Source organism: Gamsiella multidivaricata (assembly GCF_025024155.1).
Source record: "Gamsiella multidivaricata strain RSA 2152 chromosome Unknown BC939scaffold_7, whole genome shotgun sequence".
Classification (NCBI taxonomy): domain Eukaryota; kingdom Fungi; phylum Mortierellomycota; class Mortierellomycetes; order Mortierellales; family Mortierellaceae; genus Gamsiella; species Gamsiella multidivaricata.
In genome coordinates this window covers 240,308-257,074 of record NW_026251715.1, presented here as the reverse complement: position 1 = coordinate 257,074, position 16,767 = coordinate 240,308, and the positions used below count along the sequence as shown (strand labels likewise).

General features: G+C 47.4%; 9 protein-coding genes across 9 annotated transcripts; 4 read left to right on the top strand and 5 right to left on the bottom strand.

Moving 5' to 3' along the window:
* Positions 1–63: 63 nt before the first annotated feature.
* On the bottom strand, positions 64–990 carry BC939DRAFT_439252 (uncharacterized protein). Its single transcript, XM_051553940.1, has 2 exons — positions 843–990; positions 64–748 (listed from the first exon to the last, which is right to left on the bottom strand). Exons 1-2 carry the CDS (start codon positions 955–957, stop codon positions 231–233), a joined length of 633 nt encoding a protein of 210 aa, XP_051416201.1. The 5' UTR covers positions 958–990; the 3' UTR covers positions 64–230.
* A 517-nt stretch (positions 991–1,507) lies between these two features.
* On the bottom strand, positions 1,508–2,840 carry BC939DRAFT_392751 (uncharacterized protein; the record flags this gene model as incomplete). The annotated part of the gene is made up of 2 exons (XM_051552044.1): positions 1,508–1,737; positions 2,624–2,840. Coding segments are annotated over 2 exons (447 nt in total), but the record flags the coding sequence as incomplete, so codon positions are not given.
* A 548-nt stretch (positions 2,841–3,388) lies between these two features.
* Positions 3,389–6,993, top strand: BC939DRAFT_499541 (uncharacterized protein; the record flags this gene model as incomplete). Its single annotated transcript, XM_051559951.1, has 10 exons — positions 3,389–3,433; positions 3,732–3,773; positions 3,886–3,938; positions 4,025–4,173; positions 4,261–4,427; positions 4,511–4,634; positions 4,711–4,753; positions 4,850–5,252; positions 6,129–6,221; positions 6,688–6,993. The coding sequence occupies 10 exons, from the start codon at positions 3,389–3,391 to the stop codon at positions 6,991–6,993; spliced, it is 1,425 nt and encodes a 474-aa protein (XP_051416199.1).
* Positions 6,994–7,267: 274 nt separating this feature from the next.
* BC939DRAFT_281024 (uncharacterized protein) lies at positions 7,268–9,324 on the bottom strand. The gene is made up of 4 exons (XM_051551210.1): positions 8,276–9,324; positions 8,029–8,186; positions 7,693–7,930; positions 7,268–7,590 (listed from the first exon to the last, which is right to left on the bottom strand). Exons 1-4 carry the CDS (start codon positions 9,276–9,278, stop codon positions 7,385–7,387), a joined length of 1,605 nt encoding a protein of 534 aa, XP_051416198.1. The 5' UTR covers positions 9,279–9,324; the 3' UTR covers positions 7,268–7,384.
* Positions 9,325–9,388: 64 nt separating this feature from the next.
* Positions 9,389–10,861, top strand: BC939DRAFT_439240 (centromere-associated protein K-domain-containing protein). Its single transcript, XM_051553939.1, has 5 exons — positions 9,389–9,743; positions 9,833–9,898; positions 9,992–10,055; positions 10,136–10,485; positions 10,578–10,861. Exons 1-5 carry the CDS (start codon positions 9,468–9,470, stop codon positions 10,779–10,781), a joined length of 960 nt encoding a protein of 319 aa, XP_051416197.1. The 5' UTR covers positions 9,389–9,467; the 3' UTR covers positions 10,782–10,861.
* BC939DRAFT_439238 (AP-2 complex subunit sigma) lies at positions 10,862–11,925 on the bottom strand. Its single transcript, XM_051553938.1, has 4 exons — positions 11,728–11,925; positions 11,467–11,619; positions 11,186–11,359; positions 10,862–11,081 (listed from the first exon to the last, which is right to left on the bottom strand). Exons 1-4 carry the CDS (start codon positions 11,728–11,730, stop codon positions 10,983–10,985), a joined length of 429 nt encoding a protein of 142 aa, XP_051416196.1. The 5' UTR covers positions 11,731–11,925; the 3' UTR covers positions 10,862–10,982.
* Positions 11,926–12,120: 195 nt separating this feature from the next.
* Positions 12,121–14,501, top strand: BC939DRAFT_392791 (exocyst complex component Sec6-domain-containing protein; the record flags this gene model as incomplete). Its single annotated transcript, XM_051552046.1, has 2 exons — positions 12,121–12,432; positions 12,549–14,501. 2 exons carry the CDS (start codon positions 12,121–12,123, stop codon positions 14,499–14,501), a joined length of 2,265 nt encoding a protein of 754 aa, XP_051416195.1.
* A 253-nt stretch (positions 14,502–14,754) lies between these two features.
* Positions 14,755–15,395, top strand: BC939DRAFT_473628 (FKBP-type peptidylprolyl cis-trans isomerase; the record flags this gene model as incomplete). The annotated part of the gene is made up of 3 exons (XM_051558365.1): positions 14,755–14,842; positions 14,957–15,121; positions 15,220–15,395. The coding sequence occupies 3 exons, from the start codon at positions 14,755–14,757 to the stop codon at positions 15,393–15,395; spliced, it is 429 nt and encodes a 142-aa protein (XP_051416194.1).
* Positions 15,396–15,464: 69 nt separating this feature from the next.
* On the bottom strand, positions 15,465–16,764 carry BC939DRAFT_280936 (FRG1-like family-domain-containing protein). Its single transcript, XM_051551208.1, has 3 exons — positions 16,549–16,764; positions 16,378–16,442; positions 15,465–16,285 (listed from the first exon to the last, which is right to left on the bottom strand). The coding sequence occupies exons 1-3, from the start codon at positions 16,608–16,610 to the stop codon at positions 15,534–15,536; spliced, it is 879 nt and encodes a 292-aa protein (XP_051416193.1). The 5' UTR covers positions 16,611–16,764; the 3' UTR covers positions 15,465–15,533.
* Positions 16,765–16,767: the final 3 nt, after the last annotated feature.

The following is a 16,767-nucleotide window of genomic DNA, read 5'->3' as shown; positions in this document are numbered from 1 at the left end:
TTTCTTTTTTTCCTCTTTACAAGAAAGGACGAAGGACGAAAGGGTACAACAACAGAAGCTACACATAGAACATTCATCTTTTACTTTTTTTTCTCACTCGGTTGCCCTAAGACTCTTTCATTATTAATTTGCTCTTTACATAAAGAAAAAAGCTGGCATTGCTGGCAAAAAAGGGAAAAAGGAAAAGAGAAAAAGGTCTTCCAGGTATTCTTGTCTGAGTGATCTGAGCATTAAGCCATAGCCCAAAGAGAAGCGTTTAAAGTACCAGCAGAAGTCCTAACCGTCGGATCCGCTGTCGTTGGCCGGACTGTCCCTGTCTTTTGAGCAATGGTTTTTGCAAGGTTCGGATACAATGTGCGAGCACCCGTCGTGGTCGTTGTATGCACTGCTAGGGTGGGTTTCGCAGCCTTAGCCGCTGTGGTCTTGGAAACCTTAGCCGTCTGGGACACATTCGCGTTCGAGGGAGCACTGGTCTTTGGTTGCACAATCGTCTTTACAGGTAAGTTCGCTGTACGAGTGGCAGCAGATGAGACCATAGAAGCGGCTGGAGCAGCAGGAACAGCAGCAGGAGTTTTAGTAGGAGTGATGGTAGTCTTGGGGGCGACAGCTGGACCGAGGACACAGATTTCGTTGTCAGTATCGAGGTTGTCGCAGTTCTTGTGAAGGCCCGTGTTCCAGAGCAGGAGCTTTTCAAAAGTTGTACCGTGCTTGAGCGCAAAGTCGTAACATGACTCAACGCTGCCATCCGCTAATCAAGTTTGAGAGAAAGGGACCGTCAGAACGTGGTTTTTATCTTGTTCGTATATATCGTCCAAGGTGTTTGAGGAAGTGTAACTGCCTACCTGGAACGACTTCCTTGCGGAGGCATCCTGCAATGGGTGTTGAAGGCTTTGCGGTTGCCTCCTGGATAGCGACAAGAAGCGACAGACAGGCAAGGGTAATGATGGAGGACTTCATGGGGAGTATAATGGAGGGGTTTCTCTTATTTTTTTGGTTTGTTGCGACCACATCCTCGTTTTTATAGCATGCGCTGATATACGCGCCACCTTGGCTCCCAGATGGCCACCAGAAACCAAGAGCCCTCGCCTTGTTCTTTTTTTTTATTTTTTGGCTCCTATGCTAAAAATGCTCATGTGCCTTGAGGTTTCCGCGGATCCTATCACATACATCTATCAAGGAGAGAAAAACGAACAACGGCCATCATACATCTGGACCCGCCTCCTTATTCTTGCTATCCTATTCTGTTACTTGATATCATCGTCCATTCAGGAGACAGGTACCAGTAGAATGTTGATTTTGAATGCTATATCACTTTTTTATTGCATAAGTAAATTAAGAAAAAAACTGGGTAGACATATACACGAGCCAGCAATTGCTTCCCCCGTGGTTCTCCGCGATCAGTTCCTGAAGGCGTGAGTCAATTAGCCGTCGTTGCTGTGCATATGTGTACCGTGTGTACAGTGAAGGATGTGCGAAATGCGGCGACCAACACCCTTTTTTGGTTTTTCTAGGGCGATTTGTTTTTGATCAACTTGTCGGCCATGACCAAGAACTCGTCGAAATCAATGTGCTGGTCGTTGTTTGTGTCAAACTCTTTGAGAGTGTGTGCAACCGAGGTGGTGTGGAACTTTTCGCCGACGAGCTTTAACAAGGAACGCAGCTCTGAGGCATTGATGGCTCCATTTCCGTCGCGGTCAAAGACATTGAAGCTCTCCTTGAAGCCGGCGATCTCCTCGGCTGTGAAGGTAGTGGAGGAGGACTTGCAGGTTGCAGTAATCAAAAACAAGGCGAGGGCAAAGTTAGTTTTAGCTTAATATAAGCCCCTCCCCCTCGTTGCTTCTCCGAACACGAACGGTCGCTTGGGTACACATACCATGGTGACTTGGCTGAAAAAAGAGATGGATGAGGAAGATGAGGAAGAGGGCAATGAATCGATGAGCGAGAATGAGCAAGAAAAGAAGGAAAGAGGAAGAGAGAGAGGGAGATAGGAAAAAAAGAATGAATGGAAACGGAAGAAGGGAACGTGCTGAGCAAACCCCTCGGGCTCACCTCCAATGGCCCACTCACCCCTAATGGCCCACCCCCAATGGCCCACCTTCATTCCGTATTAGTCGAACTTTTTAGAGTTGCTAATACAAAACAAGCCAACATCCTGCGCACCGTTGCGGGTCTCAGTAATACTAAGGCGGCCGTTGAGTGGTCTGTCTAATGAGGTCCCAGGTCCGGGCAATAATGCCTCGCACGAGTATCCAAACCAACACCCTCTTCCTATTATATCTATCAGCAATATTCTCTTGTTTATTTCTGCGCGTATACCCGGTATGGGCCAATTTTTGCACTGCCATTTTCTTGATGGTCTGTCGCCTTTTGCGCGATGTCCAACAGCCCCGAGGCATCATTGGAAAAGAAGAAGATAGAGAACAAAGAGAAAGAGCGATCTCGGATCAAACGGGCGCAAAAAGTCGGCGTACATACATTCTTTATTACAGCGCGTATGGTATGTAGAAATAGATAATAGGATAAAGTGGAGCGGATAAAAGGGCTGTTCGCAATTGAATGGTCCATAACTCCATGTATTGCTCCCTGGCTTATTTCTTGTCCAGCTTGTTCTTAATCAAGATACCGGTCAGCTTGACGAATTCGTTAAAATCGATGGCGCCTGACTGGTCAGCATCGTACTGTGTGAGGAGATCCTCGAGACCGCGGGCATTGACCTTGTGTCCGACTGTGTGGAGGAGAGAGTGGAGCTCGCGGCGGGAGATGGTGCCGTCGCTATTGCGATCAAAGGCTTCGAAGCTCTCCCTGAGGTCAACGAGTTCTGAGTCTGTGAATTGGTCAGCCTAGAAGGTAGGAAGCATGTCCGAAGAGGAGGATGAAGAAGACACGCACAATGAGTTTTGAGTTGCCATATGCACATGTATACCATATCACCGACGAGGTTCGTTTGACTACCATGATGAGTATGGGATGGATCAGGAGGAGAGAGATGAAGAATGAGGAATGAATCACGAGAGAATGATAGAGGAGGAAAAAAAGAAGAGCGGCTAAACCGTCGAGCCTTTAGAAACTCGCTCTTCTTCGCCCTGCTAGGCGGTCGGATATAGTCAGCATGATAAAACTAACGAGCACATCGATGCTCTCAGTAGCCGTATCCCTCCTAACGCCTGTTCATCCTATCTATCTCTCGCTTTCTTTCCTTTTGAACGATGAAGATAGACAGATGGGTATAGGGCAGTGTTAGTTTTGGTCAGAACACTACACACGTTGGGTAGACCCTTGATTAAGGTCCAACTGGATAACTGAACTTTATTCTATCTTGTCCCGCATCGCTGAATCTCATTCCTCCCCTTCCCATCACAAACACACATCCGCCTGCAATCACTTCTCAATGATCATCAACCCAGTACTCGAGAGTGCAGAGTTTATCCACAATGTATATTGCCATGCCTATATTATATTCGGAGTCGCAGTGTTGTGCAGGGCAATGCAGTACTATTCTGTCTAGTGATACGCTATTATATACTGACATCTCGCGCCCTTTTGTTATTGTTGGTGGTACCAACAAACCAGCATAGCAGGCATGTGTCGATACCCAAGGATAGTGTCAACCATGGTGCAGCAATGGTAGCTCAGTTAAATCATAGGATACATTTGCATGCACAGACTATGCAATGTTCATCTGCCTTGAAGTCCGGCACTTATGCCGTGTTTTTGTTTTGTTAATATCACAGATCTTTGAGGCGATGAAAAAGACCCATTACGACACAAGCAAGGTTGACAAATGCATCAATTGATCTCTTGAAAGAGCAGTCTGACAACCTATCAATACAGCATTCAGCTAATCAGCTCTTCGTCTCTCTCAATGCAACAATGATACAATGATAGTGGAAAGAGCATCCTCTGAATCCCAAGGAGTGCAATGCCAGCACTGTAGATTGGTCAGAACACTGTCTATCAGCTGCTTAGCCCCTGCATCGAACAACATCCTTTCTTCTCTTTAACCCTCTGAATTTACTGCTTGTAGGATCTTCCTAGTCGATCTGCTTAATTTTTCCTTCTGGTCCGAGATCGACATAGATGACACGGGTGTACCTCACCCAGATCGCTACCGCGTAACATTCCATGGCGTTGGGTACACCGGCTACTGGTCCATGGTCGCTGCCATCAACAGAGGTATAGGAGAGAACGGCTGTTTCTCTCCCTTCTCTATGCTAATTGAAAGTTCACCTTCCTAATATTCCTTATGCATGTCGTTATTAGCGCTTGAGGAAGGGATCCCTATTACTACACCCGAATTCTTTGCATCAGAGGAGCGGTTACCCGACAGCGACATCGAGAGAATCTTTCGATCCGACACACAAGAGCAGATCCCATTGCTGCAGGATAGAATTCGCGTCATGCGCGAAGCCGGAAAAGTCCTTGTTGAGGTACTAAACGCGCTAGCAGTGCTGTTGCCTCGCAGTGTTTGTCATAGAGTTGACCTCTCCCTTCTAACAACTCTTTATGACAGAAATTCGATGGCAGCTTTACAAACTGTATTGCACAGGCAGACAAATCAGCCTTGAAGCTGGTCGAGATTGTTACCTCCAACCTTTCATCCTTCCGCGACGAGGCAGAGTTCTACGGACGAAAAGGTATAAAGAGATCGCATGCTCGATTGTTGGTATTTATTCGTTTGAAATCTAACAATCTTTATGCCATGCTGAATAGTTCAATTCTTCAAGCGCGCTCAAATATTGGTCGCTGATCTCTGGTAAGCGATCATCCCACGTTCCAGGTTCTGTACCATGTTGATTGCATAGCTGCACACTGTTTACACCACCTTTCCTCACATCCTTACTGACCCTAGGGCATGCTTCCAGAACCAGGACTATGGAGAGTTCAAGGATATTGACGAGATCACCATGTTTGCGGATTATCGTGTCCCACAGACGCTGTACCACTTCCGTTGTCTTCAATACTCATCTGAGCTGCTCGAGATCCTGAACCGCGGCGAGATGCTCCCCAGCGGATCGCAGCTCGAAGTAGAGATTCGAGGCAATTCTATTTGGGCAGTCGAGCTGATTCGGCGCAGGATTCTAGACTTGATCGGTGAGGAACTCGTGGAGCGACAGGCCCATGCTACCAAGACTGACTTGGAGGCGGAACCGCCAAAGATGATGACAGTGAACGCCATTTTGATCGATTTCTTTATCTGGGACTTTGCTAAAGCTGCACAGCTGGAGCTGACATTGGGGGAGAGACCGGTCAAAGTGCATAGAACGCGCTCTGTGTATTACTAGACATGGTGCCTCACGTCTCTGATAAGATCAGTAGACACCGTCTAATAAAAAGAATGCAGCTGTGAAGCAATTGCGAATACATAGAGGTACAACGATAGACTGGAGCAGTTGGAGGATGATATTTCATACATGAGTTGAGTGGAACCTAGGTGGGTGTAGTCTTGGCGGAGCAATTGAGAGGACTCGCACACATGGCTTAGCCAGAGGTGCATCGCCCGTTTATGTCCTGAGCTGCTGCAGAGTGAATTGCTCTCCCTCTTTGAAATCTATTTTTCTGTATGTGATTCAGTGACTGTTGCGAGAGGCATCATCCATATCCATGGATGGATCCACCCGTCGCCACCATCATACCATCGATCCATTAATCGATCCCACACGGCAGCGGGATCAACATGACACCATGCAGGAAGGGCGTATCTATCATTCAACTAGTCAGAAGTACGGCGAATTCGCGTGTCATGATACCAATAGTCCGAGCCTAAACCTTTGACCTGGACCGATGGCGAAACTATGATTGAATGAAGGATGACCTCCGCCACGATTTGAGTGCAGGCTGCAACGCACTAGAAGTATCCACAACAAAGCAACAGAAGTTCTCTTATCGACGTGGAACAACCTAACTCACGATGGAGTGTGCGACAACTTTCTTATCACAGACACCTGATCGCACATCGCTCAGAGAGGCCTTTCTCAGCTGGCGATCGCAACATACTTCAGTTGACAGGACCGGAACTATGATGGATCGGGTCCAAACACAATCTACTGTGTTTTCATGGAGCCTTGGACCAAATCAACTAAAACTGATTTCAAACTGTCTGGATTTTATGTGCTGCGTTTTTCTATTAGAAAATGGTCACTCCTCTTAAGAAGCACACCATCGTGAAGAAGCACACCGCTACCTTCAAGCGTCACCAGTCTGACCGCTACAAGACCGTTAAGGTACGATGACGGGACCGGCTTCAATTGATACGCACGCTGGACCAGGAGGCGAAAATCGGCAGGAATATGTGTGAAGAGGGATGGCAATTTGACCTCAGGAATTGCTTTGAGCTATCGACCAAACATGACTATGGGCTTTTTATATTGACCAGCCATTGTTGTGCCTCAAGTGCATATTGTCTCAATTGGCATTGAATCGAGATCGCACAGCATATTACATATTAGCGACAGTAAAGGAGACTCAAAGGAGATCCAAAATTCAGGACGATTAATATTACAGAAAGACGATGGGCGCAGCTTTTCAGCGTTGATATTATGCGGCAAACCTATCCTTTTTTGGATAGCAGCACGGACATAAGAAAAGAACACAAAGAACGGCTATCGAAGTATTATTGTATCTCTATTCCACGGAATTTAACATCTCTCTCTTATCGACTCCCTTTTTCATGAAATTTGCGACCTGCAGGAGTCATGGAGAAAGCCCAAGGGTATTGATAACCGCGTCCGTCGCCGTTTCAAGGGCCAGATCGTCATGCCCAAGATCGGTTACGGCAACAACAAGCTCACCCGTCACTTGATGCCCTCGGGCTTCAAGAAGTTTGTTGTCTCGAACATTGCCGAGTTGAACCTCTTGTTGATGCACAACCGCACCTTCGCCGCCGAGATCGCCCACAACGTCTCGTCCCGCAACCGCATCGCCATTGTCGAGCGTGCCCAGCAGCTCAACATCAAGGTCACCAACGCCAACGCTCGCGTCAGAACCGAGGCTTAAATTCTCTCTTTTTTTATTTTTCACCAACAAAAAAAAGTCGTTTCAGGTCGGGCTACTCGGATACTCGGGACTTTTGGACAAAAATCAGGACTTTCTCATATTTTTTCATGTTCATCTGGACCTATCCGAGCACGAAACACAACAGAAGCGAAATGATGCGAAATAAAAAAGGAAAAGAAAAGATGGTGCTGTCTCTTTCTTCACACATCAAGGTCCCGTTTTTTGTCGTTCTTGGAACGTGAATACATGGACAGTTTTTTTTTTTTTTTTTTTTTTTTTTTTCATCTCGTTTATTATTTTCCTTGATGAAGGATTGGTGGTTTTCTAGTGGTGTCTTGAAAGCACATATCTATTAGGAATGGAAGGTAAAAAAAGAAGTGCAGGACATTCACTAGTTGGCTCCCGTTGCTGCCATGGGAACTGACAATAGAGTTGCCTCAGATAGCGATTCACTTGCGTCTGTGGTGGCCGTTGGGGGCTCCTTGACGGGCTTGTAATACAATGCGGGCTGAGCCTTTGTCATCTTGAACAGCTCAGTCGGCTGGACAACCTGTGTCTCCTGCTTCTGCTCCACTTTCTCGCGTTTGAACACAACAACTGTGGTTATGAAATGCGATAAAAGGAAAAAAAGGGGGGCGAGGTTAGAGGAGGTTCATTATGTTGTATCTGTCAGCAGTTTGATGAAAAGCGACAACAAACCTTCAACATCATCCAGGTGCGGTGCAACTGCAGGTTTTGATACAGCAGCCGGTTCACCCTGACCAGTGTAGATCACAGGTCGATTTCCGCTCTTTTGAGCCTTTTCTGCTGCGTCTATGCTCGCTGCTGCTGCCTCAGGTGCGATGAAGTGAGGTTCTAATGGTTTGCCTGTCTCTTTTGGGAACACTTGTCCCTTCACTTGACTGTATGCCTTCTCTGCTGACGCCGCTTCCTTGTACTTTTTTGTAGGGAAACAAAGCGTATTTTTAAGTTAGCATTTTGTTTCCTGGTTCGATGCTAGAATGCGTTCCGATGCTGTATTTTTCAGTGACTTACAATGACATAGCAATGTGTCCTGATGCTGTCCATCCACAAAACTTCGATCTCGCCAAACTCTGAAAGCATCCTCTTGACCTGGTTCACTGTCAAAGGACGGAGAAAGTTTGTGATCGCAAGAGCGCGTGTTGTCTCTGAAGGGAGTGTCGCACCCGGCTCTATTTCATTTCAAATTTTGTTTGCTTTCTGTAATCAGCATATACAGCGATGACAATACGAGATTAATCGGTAATCGAAAGTATCATACCTTCTGATATCTCTTTTAAGGCTTCAATGGATGCTGAGGGTGGTGAGGGTGCTGACTGCGACGGTCCTGAATTTTTTGAACTCACCTCGGGCTGACGATCCTTCGCCGCCAGTTTGATCTGTTTCTCCATCATGGATCTTGCATCAAATCTCCGTCCACCCTTCCGATCCTCAGTGGGTGATCTTGGTGCTGAAGGTGTTGATGACTGTGAAGAGTTGTCCTCGGCCACAGTGGCTGTTGAGGATGTTGTTGTCGTTGTTGTTAGAATTGGACGCCCCGGTGCTGGCGATGGAGAGGGTGCCATGCTACGACGGCGTGCAGCGGCCTCGACTGCATCCTTTGCGGCTGCTGCCATTGCCTCGAATTGATCCCGCTTGATTTCGATTGCCTTCAGCCTCTTTGCTGGTATTTCCTTGGGCTGTGAAGCATTCCCGGTAGCTAGTCCTTGTTGACTAGATGCGTCCGCTGTATCCAGAGAACGCTTCTTCGATTCGGTAGAGGCGGCGACAATTGTGTTGCCGGTGGCCGAGGTTGTGGTCGTATCCACAAGGCCCTCCTGCGTAAGCGTTGGTGTGCCGACCACTGGCTCCAAGATCATTGATCCCTCCATTAGCTCATCCTGTTGCTCTCCCTTCTCCTCTGCGACGGCTGGTACTGGTGGTAGCGGTGTATTGACAACTGCTTCATCTGCATCGGTTTTGGGTTCTGTCACGGGCTTGACGATCTGTGTTATCTCCTGCACCTCTGATGCTGTAGTCGTTGGTGATTTGGATGGCGCATTTGTATCCATATCTGTCGAATTATCGCCTTGATTTGTCTCCACTTCCTTGGGTGCGACGTCGGGCTCTGTGACCGACTCTGCAGGCGCTGGGGTGGTTCTCTCTGCTGCCAATGCCTCCTCTAGACGCGCTACAAGCTCCTTCTTCAAACCCTTGGTCGACAGACCGCGGGTGGTCAACTCTGCCTTGAGCTCCGTGACCTTGAGAGAGTTGGGGTCGATCATAATCGTATGTGGAATGAGGTGAGGGTGTGTGATGGAGAACTGAGCGAATGAAAGGCGCACACGATCTGTCTTAACGCGTTCTGCTTTTTTTTTTTTTCGACCGATGACGTATTTGCAGATCAAATATAATTAACCAAGCCGACAGAGGAGACACAGGAAGGGTAGAAGAACAGGACTGATGAGTCAACGATGAGCACGATCGACCCGCCCAAGAGGAGATTACAGGACGATGAGAATCTCGTGAACGGACAACCAACAACCAACGAGATTCACGGACAGAATGAAATAGCTCTCTCGGCTGCACAGGATGGTGATTTAACGAATTCACCATCAGCACAACTCTCAGTGCAACCTGCACCAATGGAACTGGACCCTGCATATGTTCGCAAACGTGAGCATGCCTTGCGCACCACAGGAGAGATACTGCATCAGCGATGTGTCAAAAAGATGGAGCGTTTGCAGCAGGTACCTATATTCACCGCCATGTTGCTCAATTGGTGTCTGAAAGTTTAATCCGATAACTCATAGTTGCTCGACGGTGCACTCGCAAATAGCTGAAGCAGAAATATGCACAAAGGAATCCTCGACCTTTCATTGATGCCGAATTAATGCAGGACAAGGTAGTGAAACAGGATATGCTGACGATGCTAAGTAAGGGACGTCTTCGGCCGCCACATGTACTGACCATATATCTATGGTCCGTTTGCATTTAGTCATTGGCTATCCTTCGGCTAGAGGAAGCACGTTTGCAGGCAGAGTACGAGAAGATACAGGCCAGTAAGTTTCTATTGAGAGCTTTGGATACTATGCATCGATACCGATAAGCTTGTTAATCCTTGAAATGCACATTTTTCTAGATCAAAACGTTTTTCCTGAAGTGATACCGGAGTTGTCAAAGATTCAAGTGCGTCAGATGGTGCGGGACTCAATTCGCGACTACGGGATTATGATTTCGCAACTGAGGAAGGAGCTCGAAGAGACAAAGACAGAGCTGGCGTCCGAGCGACAGCTGCTGAAGGAATTGAAGGAGATAAATCAAGCCTTGCAGGCGAGGCGGAAGGACTTGGCAAACTTGGTCGAGTCAGGTATGAGTCAGGAAAGTAGCCAGGATCGGCAAAGGATGTTGGAGACCAGAGTTCAAGTACAGGAATTGATGCGGGAGTTGACCAGGTTTCTCAGCAAACATTATCCTCCAATTCAACCGGATGTAAGGCGCCATCGCATGATCAACTTGACTACGATCTTCCAATGTCAAGACACAGATACTGAAGATGACTATTTTCCTTTTGTCTATCTTAGGACGATAACCCGAATGTTTTCCAGTTGAAGGACATATTGGAAGACATTATGAATTTGTCGGTCAGTCAACCTGCCGATCCTTATCTAGTCTTGGTGCATGGCGAATACTATCCGCCTCATATCGAGCAGCTCATCAACGCAGGAATTGCTGTGCGACATTCTCGTGACTCCCAAAAGTTGAGGCTCATCGACTTTTACTCATGATCACCTTGACCTCCTTCTTTTTGTATAATAAAACTGTTCTCAAAGCATGTACTTTATATTGCTTCGCCAGTTCATCGACATGTGCGAGTGCAAAATGATTTACTTTATTGATGGTATCGTATTGTTAGATCTACGCTTAATCCTTCATGATATTGGTGTAGGAGGAAAAAACAACATCTGCTTGTCCTTAGGTTTTCTCTTTCACAGCTTGTCGAGGTGATCCAGCCGTGTCAGGACCACATTTTTGCTCGTTTCTTCAATCTCGCCCGCGAGAAAGACTTCATCAAGGATCGAGTAGACCTAAATATCCCAGCGAATCGGCATCAAAGTCAATAAACAGGGTTCATTTTGAAAGCCAGCAAGAACAATGCCAAAATGCCGTCGTCCATGTTGTTTTTTATTACCTTGTAAAAGTTGAAGACGAGATCTAGCTCGCAAACGTTGCCAAAGAAGGCGTCGAGGACCTCGACAAAGAAATGAATTGCCTCCAAGTATGCGAGCTCGTTGTCGTTTGCATCGACGCACAGACAAAAGAAAAGGCCGGCATAGCGGCGATACACAATCTTGAAGTTACGGAACTATTTAGGAACAAGGGACAGATAACGGATACTTAGCAACATTGAGATCCCGTCAATAGTTACTGGGTTCGATATCCCTGTTTCTGTTTCTGGAAATGCAATGTTACCTCGACAAAGTTGGATTGATATTTCTGGTCCCTGGGTGCCACAAGACGGTGAACTTCGCCCTTGAGCTTCAGCTTCTCGTCGTCCTCATAGGGCGAATACCACTTTGACAATCGCGTCTTGCCCTGGCGATTCTGAACTAGAATAAAGCGAATCTAGTGGATGCGATAAAAGCAACTTGGTGAGAAAAAAAAAAACTGAAAGACTCTTGGAGTTCCCATCTGATCCTGCCTGTATGTCATCAACTAGAGGTTTGGTTGTACCATGGTAGATGTAATATGATAAGCCGAGACAGAAGACGGAGCGGCAGCGGAGACCCTGCAATTCAATGTAGGTATTGTACGAGAGGTATGAGTGGATGAATGTCGATCAGCCGTGGATGGAGATGATGATTGCTTCGGCTTTGTTGGTATGCTTGAGGTGTGGAGGATGAACAGTTATACTGTTCCCATCGTTGAGAGCAACGCTCCTGTAGTCTGGCTACTATTTTTGAGACAGGCAATTTATTCGACCTTCATAAATGGACATGACTGGGTTTCACATTATAGAAAGAGTTGACCCTATCACATTGGTTCGCCGCCTTACCTCTCTGCACGCGTTCTCATCAACACTCAGGACGAAGACATCCAGCAACACTCTCCTTAAAGCAGCCCAGCATGGTGGACGGAAAGTCGATCATTTCGATTGCGCCCGACGCCAAGGTCGCCATCATCTCCGCCTTACTTAAGCATCCTGACGACCTGTCCAACCTGAGCTCGATTCGCCAAAAGCTCATCCGCGAGAAGGCCATTGTCGACCAGCAGCTCAAAATTGGTGTCCAGAACCAGATGGAGGAAACTAAGGAAGCCCTGGATATTCTTGGGACGACAAAGGAACAAGTGTTGGGAATTCGCGCCAACATGAAAAATATCGACTCGCTTTGTAAGGACGCCCAGGGTTTGATCAAGGACTATCCGCGTATCCGCAAGGTTAGTGGCGGTGCATGGGGTTCTTTTGAAGAATAGGGTCATATCACCGTACTTTCCGTAATCGCTCAGATGCCTATTGCTTGCTTGCTTGCTTATTGCATTTCGAATACGGCTAGATTTCCCAAACGCACCAGAACTTTGTTGCAACACAGTCATTGGTCAACAACTTCCAGGAGCTGCATCAGGATCTAGACAGGATCAAGTCAATGATGAAAGAGGATAAGAGGAACATCCTTGGACCCGCGCCAAACTTGCTCATGGTTCATTACCAATTGTACAAACTGGAGCAGCTCCGCGACAAAACCCTTTACATGGCTAGGGACGAGCCACTGGACGTCAAGGTCACACTCAAGGAGTACTTTGGCCGACTAGACCAGGTCATCCAGGAGTTCGAGGAGTATCTATGGGAATTGACGCGCAATATGATTGACCTCATCAAGAGCAAGCAAGGATCAGTTATCGTCCGTCTCATCAAGATTATCGAGAGTGAGGAGAGTGCCGACGCCAAAGCCGTCACCCTTACCACCAAATCCGAGCACCGTGGATCTCGCCAGGGACTCGGGGGCAAAAAGACGGACAAAGCACCACGGACGGTCAAATCGCTGCGAAGCAAGTTCCTTGATATCCTTCACGACGAGGTCTCTCGCAAGTTCAATATCTTGCTCGAGAGAGTCGATAGCGAGCCGTTGGAGTGTCTCGAAGCCACCGATTTTGTCTTCCCGGACTTGGCGCTTGTATACGATGATCTGGTTCCTCGGTCACCCTCCAACTACAAGATCTTCCCATTCCTCGTTATTGAATATCACCGCCATGTATATGAGCTCGTCAACAAGATCGTGAATTCACCAGATCTAGACGGCGGCCGTATTCTTCATCTTCTGAGATGGGTCCGAGAATACTATGCCAGCATGAACCACCAATTGGGCGTGACCGAGGAGTTGTTGGAGCCTCAGCTGCTGGATGGTAACGAACAGGGGTTGCTGGATGAATACCTCAAACTTGTCCGGACCAATCTCATCAAGTGGACCAACAACATGATGGCTACTGCAACAGCCGAATTTGTCGAGCGACAGACTGCACCCGAAAAGGACTCTGACAAACTATACCACATGCAGACTGCCAACCTGCTCTTCGAGATGGTGAATCAACAGGTTACGTTGGCAGCAGATTCTCAGCAGAGCACAGTGATGGAACAGGTAGTCCGGGAGTGCATACAGGTCATCAAGGACTACCAAAAGAAATGGAAGGAACTGACTACGGCAGAGATGAGAAAGCAGATGGACTCGCCAGGGACCGCTCCGGCTGGGTTGGCAGAGTACATCATGGCTGCGACCAACGACCAAATCAAATGCGCCGAGTTTGCAGACGCATTGTTGATCAGGATAGAGAAGGACAACATGATTAAGAACCGCAAGAACTTTGAGGCGGCCAGAGATCTGTTGAACGAGACCATGGACGATTTCTTTGACGTGGCAACACACGGCGCCAACGCGCTCTTGGACCTCGCCTTCAATGATGTCAAGGAGCCCCTCAGCAAACTGCACACGTCCTCATGGTACGACGATGATCCTATGGGACTCATTATTGCGACACTCAAGGACTACAATGACGATTTCAGGATACATTTGAACGACTACATGTTTAACAAGCTGGTAGACTGGATGCTGGAGCGACTGATGATTGCCCAGATTGATGCACTTCGTAATAAGGGCGCAAAACTCAAGTTCCCGATCTGCGAGGATCGTCTGCAGCAGGACCGCGCTGCTGTATTCAACTTTTTTGTGCAATACAAGCCAATCAACGATCTGGAGCAAGACTTTGATGCGATCGAAAAGCTGCACAAGTTTACTTGTAGCACCAAGATGGCGGCCTATCTCAACTTTTATTCGATGAAGCGCATTTATCACGATCTGCCGCTGACTCTCGTGGAAGATATTTTGGGACGGAGGGATGATCTGGATCGGTCGAGCATCAAGGAAATCATGGACCCAATCAAAGAGAAGTTCAAAGATAAGGATCCGATCGATGCAGCACGTTCACCCACCGTCTTTAGCAAAGTCAAGCAGTAACTGGATACCTTAAGGCCACGCGTCAATAAATCAAAGCTTTTCTTTGTCCCCCTTTGTTAGCCTGTAATGTCTACAGCCCCAATGCCCCTGAGAAACCGGAGACAGCAGCATTCGATGCTCCACAAATCAAAAGCGCACAAGTCATATCAATGTTCTAAATTCATTAGCTTGGACATATCCTGCGGCGCGAGCCCTTGCATCTCTTCACATCACACTTCCCATCCACATCCTACCTCTCATTCCATTTGCTAAAATGCGCTTCTCATTCGCTGTCATCTCTGCACTTCTTCTGGCCTCGCACATCTCTGCCGGCAAGACCGAGCCTAAGACGCTTCAAATTGGTACAAGCAACCTTTTCTTTGTCGCTTGGTCCGCTCATATCTATATTATTACTATTATTACTGCTATTATTATTTAGCTGTGTCGCTTACTCTCTGATTGTTGCATCTCGATAGGTGTCAAGGCAAGGAACCCTGATCCCAACTGCGTCAAGAGCAAGGACGGTGACAAATTGTCCATGGAGTACACTGGTACTCTCTGGGCCACGGGCGCACAGTTTGATAGCTCCGTCGGCCGTGGTCCCTTTGATTTCACCCTTGGCGAGGGCATGGTCATTAAAGGTAAATTCAACTTGTCGAATGCAAAGATAAACTCGCTGCCTTCTTTCCCTAGATGTCTGACTCTCAGCGTTATCTTTCGCTCGTCCTCTTCTATGTAGGCTGGGACCTGGGATTGCGTGGCATGTGCGTTGGCGATAAGAGAAAGTTGTCCATCCCCGCACACTTGGGATACGGTGAACGTGGTGCGGGTGCTTCAATCCCTCCCAACGCTGCTCTTGTGTTCGAGGTTGAGCTTTTGAAGATCAACGGCAAGGGTGCTAAGGACGAACTTTGAATCAGATACCAGCCCCTCAGCACCTGGTTCCCACAAGAAAAGGAAAATGATTTCGCAATAAACTATATCCAGTATGAAGTCGGCAAGGGGTTTTCGCTTTTGTTTATTTCTCATACGAACGAATGCGTAGCATTGTCTTCACTTGCAGTAACGATCCGACTTTAGTTTTTCTCTGCGGTCCAGAAGTGCCTCTGAGAAGCGACCTTCTTTCCTGGCTGTTTTGAGTTCACCCACATCATCTTTCGAGACTATTACACGACCGTGATTCCAGGTCTGAAACTTGCGGTTCTGTTGGGCCTCATAGTCTTCAGTGACAATCTTGACCTCATCCGACTTCTTGATCTTCTTTCGGTATTTTGCCTGGATCTTTGCCTGAAAGAGTTCACAGAACCCAATCACGTCTGAATCTGCCCGGATCTGGAATCCTGCTGTTGCTGATAATGATGCTCCGCCTCTGTTGTCCATTGCGGCGACCTCATCTATGCTCAGGAACTTTCCGTAATGGTTCTGAAAACAGATCCCACCCTCTTCCTCTGGTTTAATGATGGCTGTCCATTCTTCCTGCATTCCAATCGCCTCTGAATCCGCTGACACAATACCAAACTTGTCAGAGCTGAGGTACCGGTCATTGAAGGTCTTAAGCGCCAGGCGATCCGAGTCGGGGATCATGGTTGCGACAAAGACTTGGTTGACAGCTGTGGGTTCTGATGATTCAATGGAGACGGGTGCAGAACTGGTGGATTGATCATCTGCGGAAACTAGTGATGATTCCAGAGGTCTCATGACGACTCTGGATTTGTCGTCGATTGCCAAACAAGAGGGTGGATCGGACGAGAATGTGAGGAAGATTGGGCCACCGAGGTCGCTCAAGGATTTGATGGGGACCCAGCCTAGTAAGTGCATAAAATATTTTGAGTGTCAGCTTCGTGACGATGGTATTGCTGAGTGTCTTTTCTTGCTTGGCTGAGGACCTGTTGCTCACCTTCGAGGTTAGTACTGCTGTCATCGTCCTTTGCGTCATCCTCGGCCTTTCTTTTCTTCTTCTTGCTATTAGAAGGACATTGTAGATATTGTGGAGGCACAGGACAGAGTTAGTTTGCCTATTTTCTTCAGCACGGAGTGCATTGCAACACTCGGAGTAAAGTCGATTTACGTCTTTGTGCTTTCGCCCTTGAAGGTGAGTTTTTTCTTCTTGACGGCATATTCGTCTGGCATGGTGGAGTGAGTAATGGAAGGGTTAAAAAGGTTGGAGAGGGGTGCAAAAATAACAATGTTGGCATTGGTTAAAGGCAGAGCGTCTTCCACGTGACGGCAGGCGAAGCACAACTCGCGGACAACAAAAAAAAAAGTGTGATCATCAATATGCAACGCC

Excerpts from the sequence above, each read along its gene's own strand:
- BC939DRAFT_439238 (XM_051553938.1), bottom strand. Across the intron at positions 11,360-11,466 it reads ATCAATCCAACTTTGTCGAG|TTCCGTAACTTCAAGATTGT; the intron begins GTAACATTGCAT and ends GTTCCTAAATAG. Across the intron at positions 11,082-11,185 it reads TCGTCTTCAACTTTTACAAG|GTCTACTCGATCCTTGATGA; the intron begins GTAATAAAAAAC and ends TGGGATATTTAG.
- BC939DRAFT_281024 (XM_051551210.1), bottom strand. The coding sequence starts at position 9,278 with ATGATCGACCCCAACTCTCTCAAGGTCACGGAGCTCAAGGCAGAGTTG. Across the intron at positions 8,187-8,275 it reads CTTAAAAGAGATATCAGAAG|AGCCGGGTGCGACACTCCCT; the intron begins GTATGATACTTT and ends GAAATGAAATAG. Across the intron at positions 7,931-8,028 it reads GGACACATTGCTATGTCATT|TACAAGGAAGCGGCGTCAGC; the intron begins GTAAGTCACTGA and ends CCTACAAAAAAG.
- BC939DRAFT_280936 (XM_051551208.1), bottom strand. The coding sequence starts at position 16,610 with ATGCCAGACGAATATGCCGTCAAGAAGAAAAAACTCACCTTCAAGGGC. Across the intron at positions 16,443-16,548 it reads AAGGGCGAAAGCACAAAGAC|CAAGAAGAAGAAAAGAAAGG; the intron begins GTAAATCGACTT and ends TCCTTCTAATAG. Across the intron at positions 16,286-16,377 it reads CAGCAGTACTAACCTCGAAG|GCTGGGTCCCCATCAAATCC; the intron begins GTGAGCAACAGG and ends TGCACTTACTAG.
- BC939DRAFT_439252 (XM_051553940.1), bottom strand. The coding sequence starts at position 957 with ATGAAGTCCTCCATCATTACCCTTGCCTGTCTGTCGCTTCTTGTCGCT. Across the intron at positions 749-842 it reads CCGCAAGGAAGTCGTTCCAG|CGGATGGCAGCGTTGAGTCA; the intron begins GTAGGCAGTTAC and ends AAACTTGATTAG.
- BC939DRAFT_439240 (XM_051553939.1), top strand. The coding sequence starts at position 9,468 with ATGAGCACGATCGACCCGCCCAAGAGGAGATTACAGGACGATGAGAAT. Across the intron at positions 10,056-10,135 it reads GTACGAGAAGATACAGGCCA|ATCAAAACGTTTTTCCTGAA; the intron begins GTAAGTTTCTAT and ends ACATTTTTCTAG. Across the intron at positions 10,486-10,577 it reads ATCCTCCAATTCAACCGGAT|GACGATAACCCGAATGTTTT; the intron begins GTAAGGCGCCAT and ends TGTCTATCTTAG.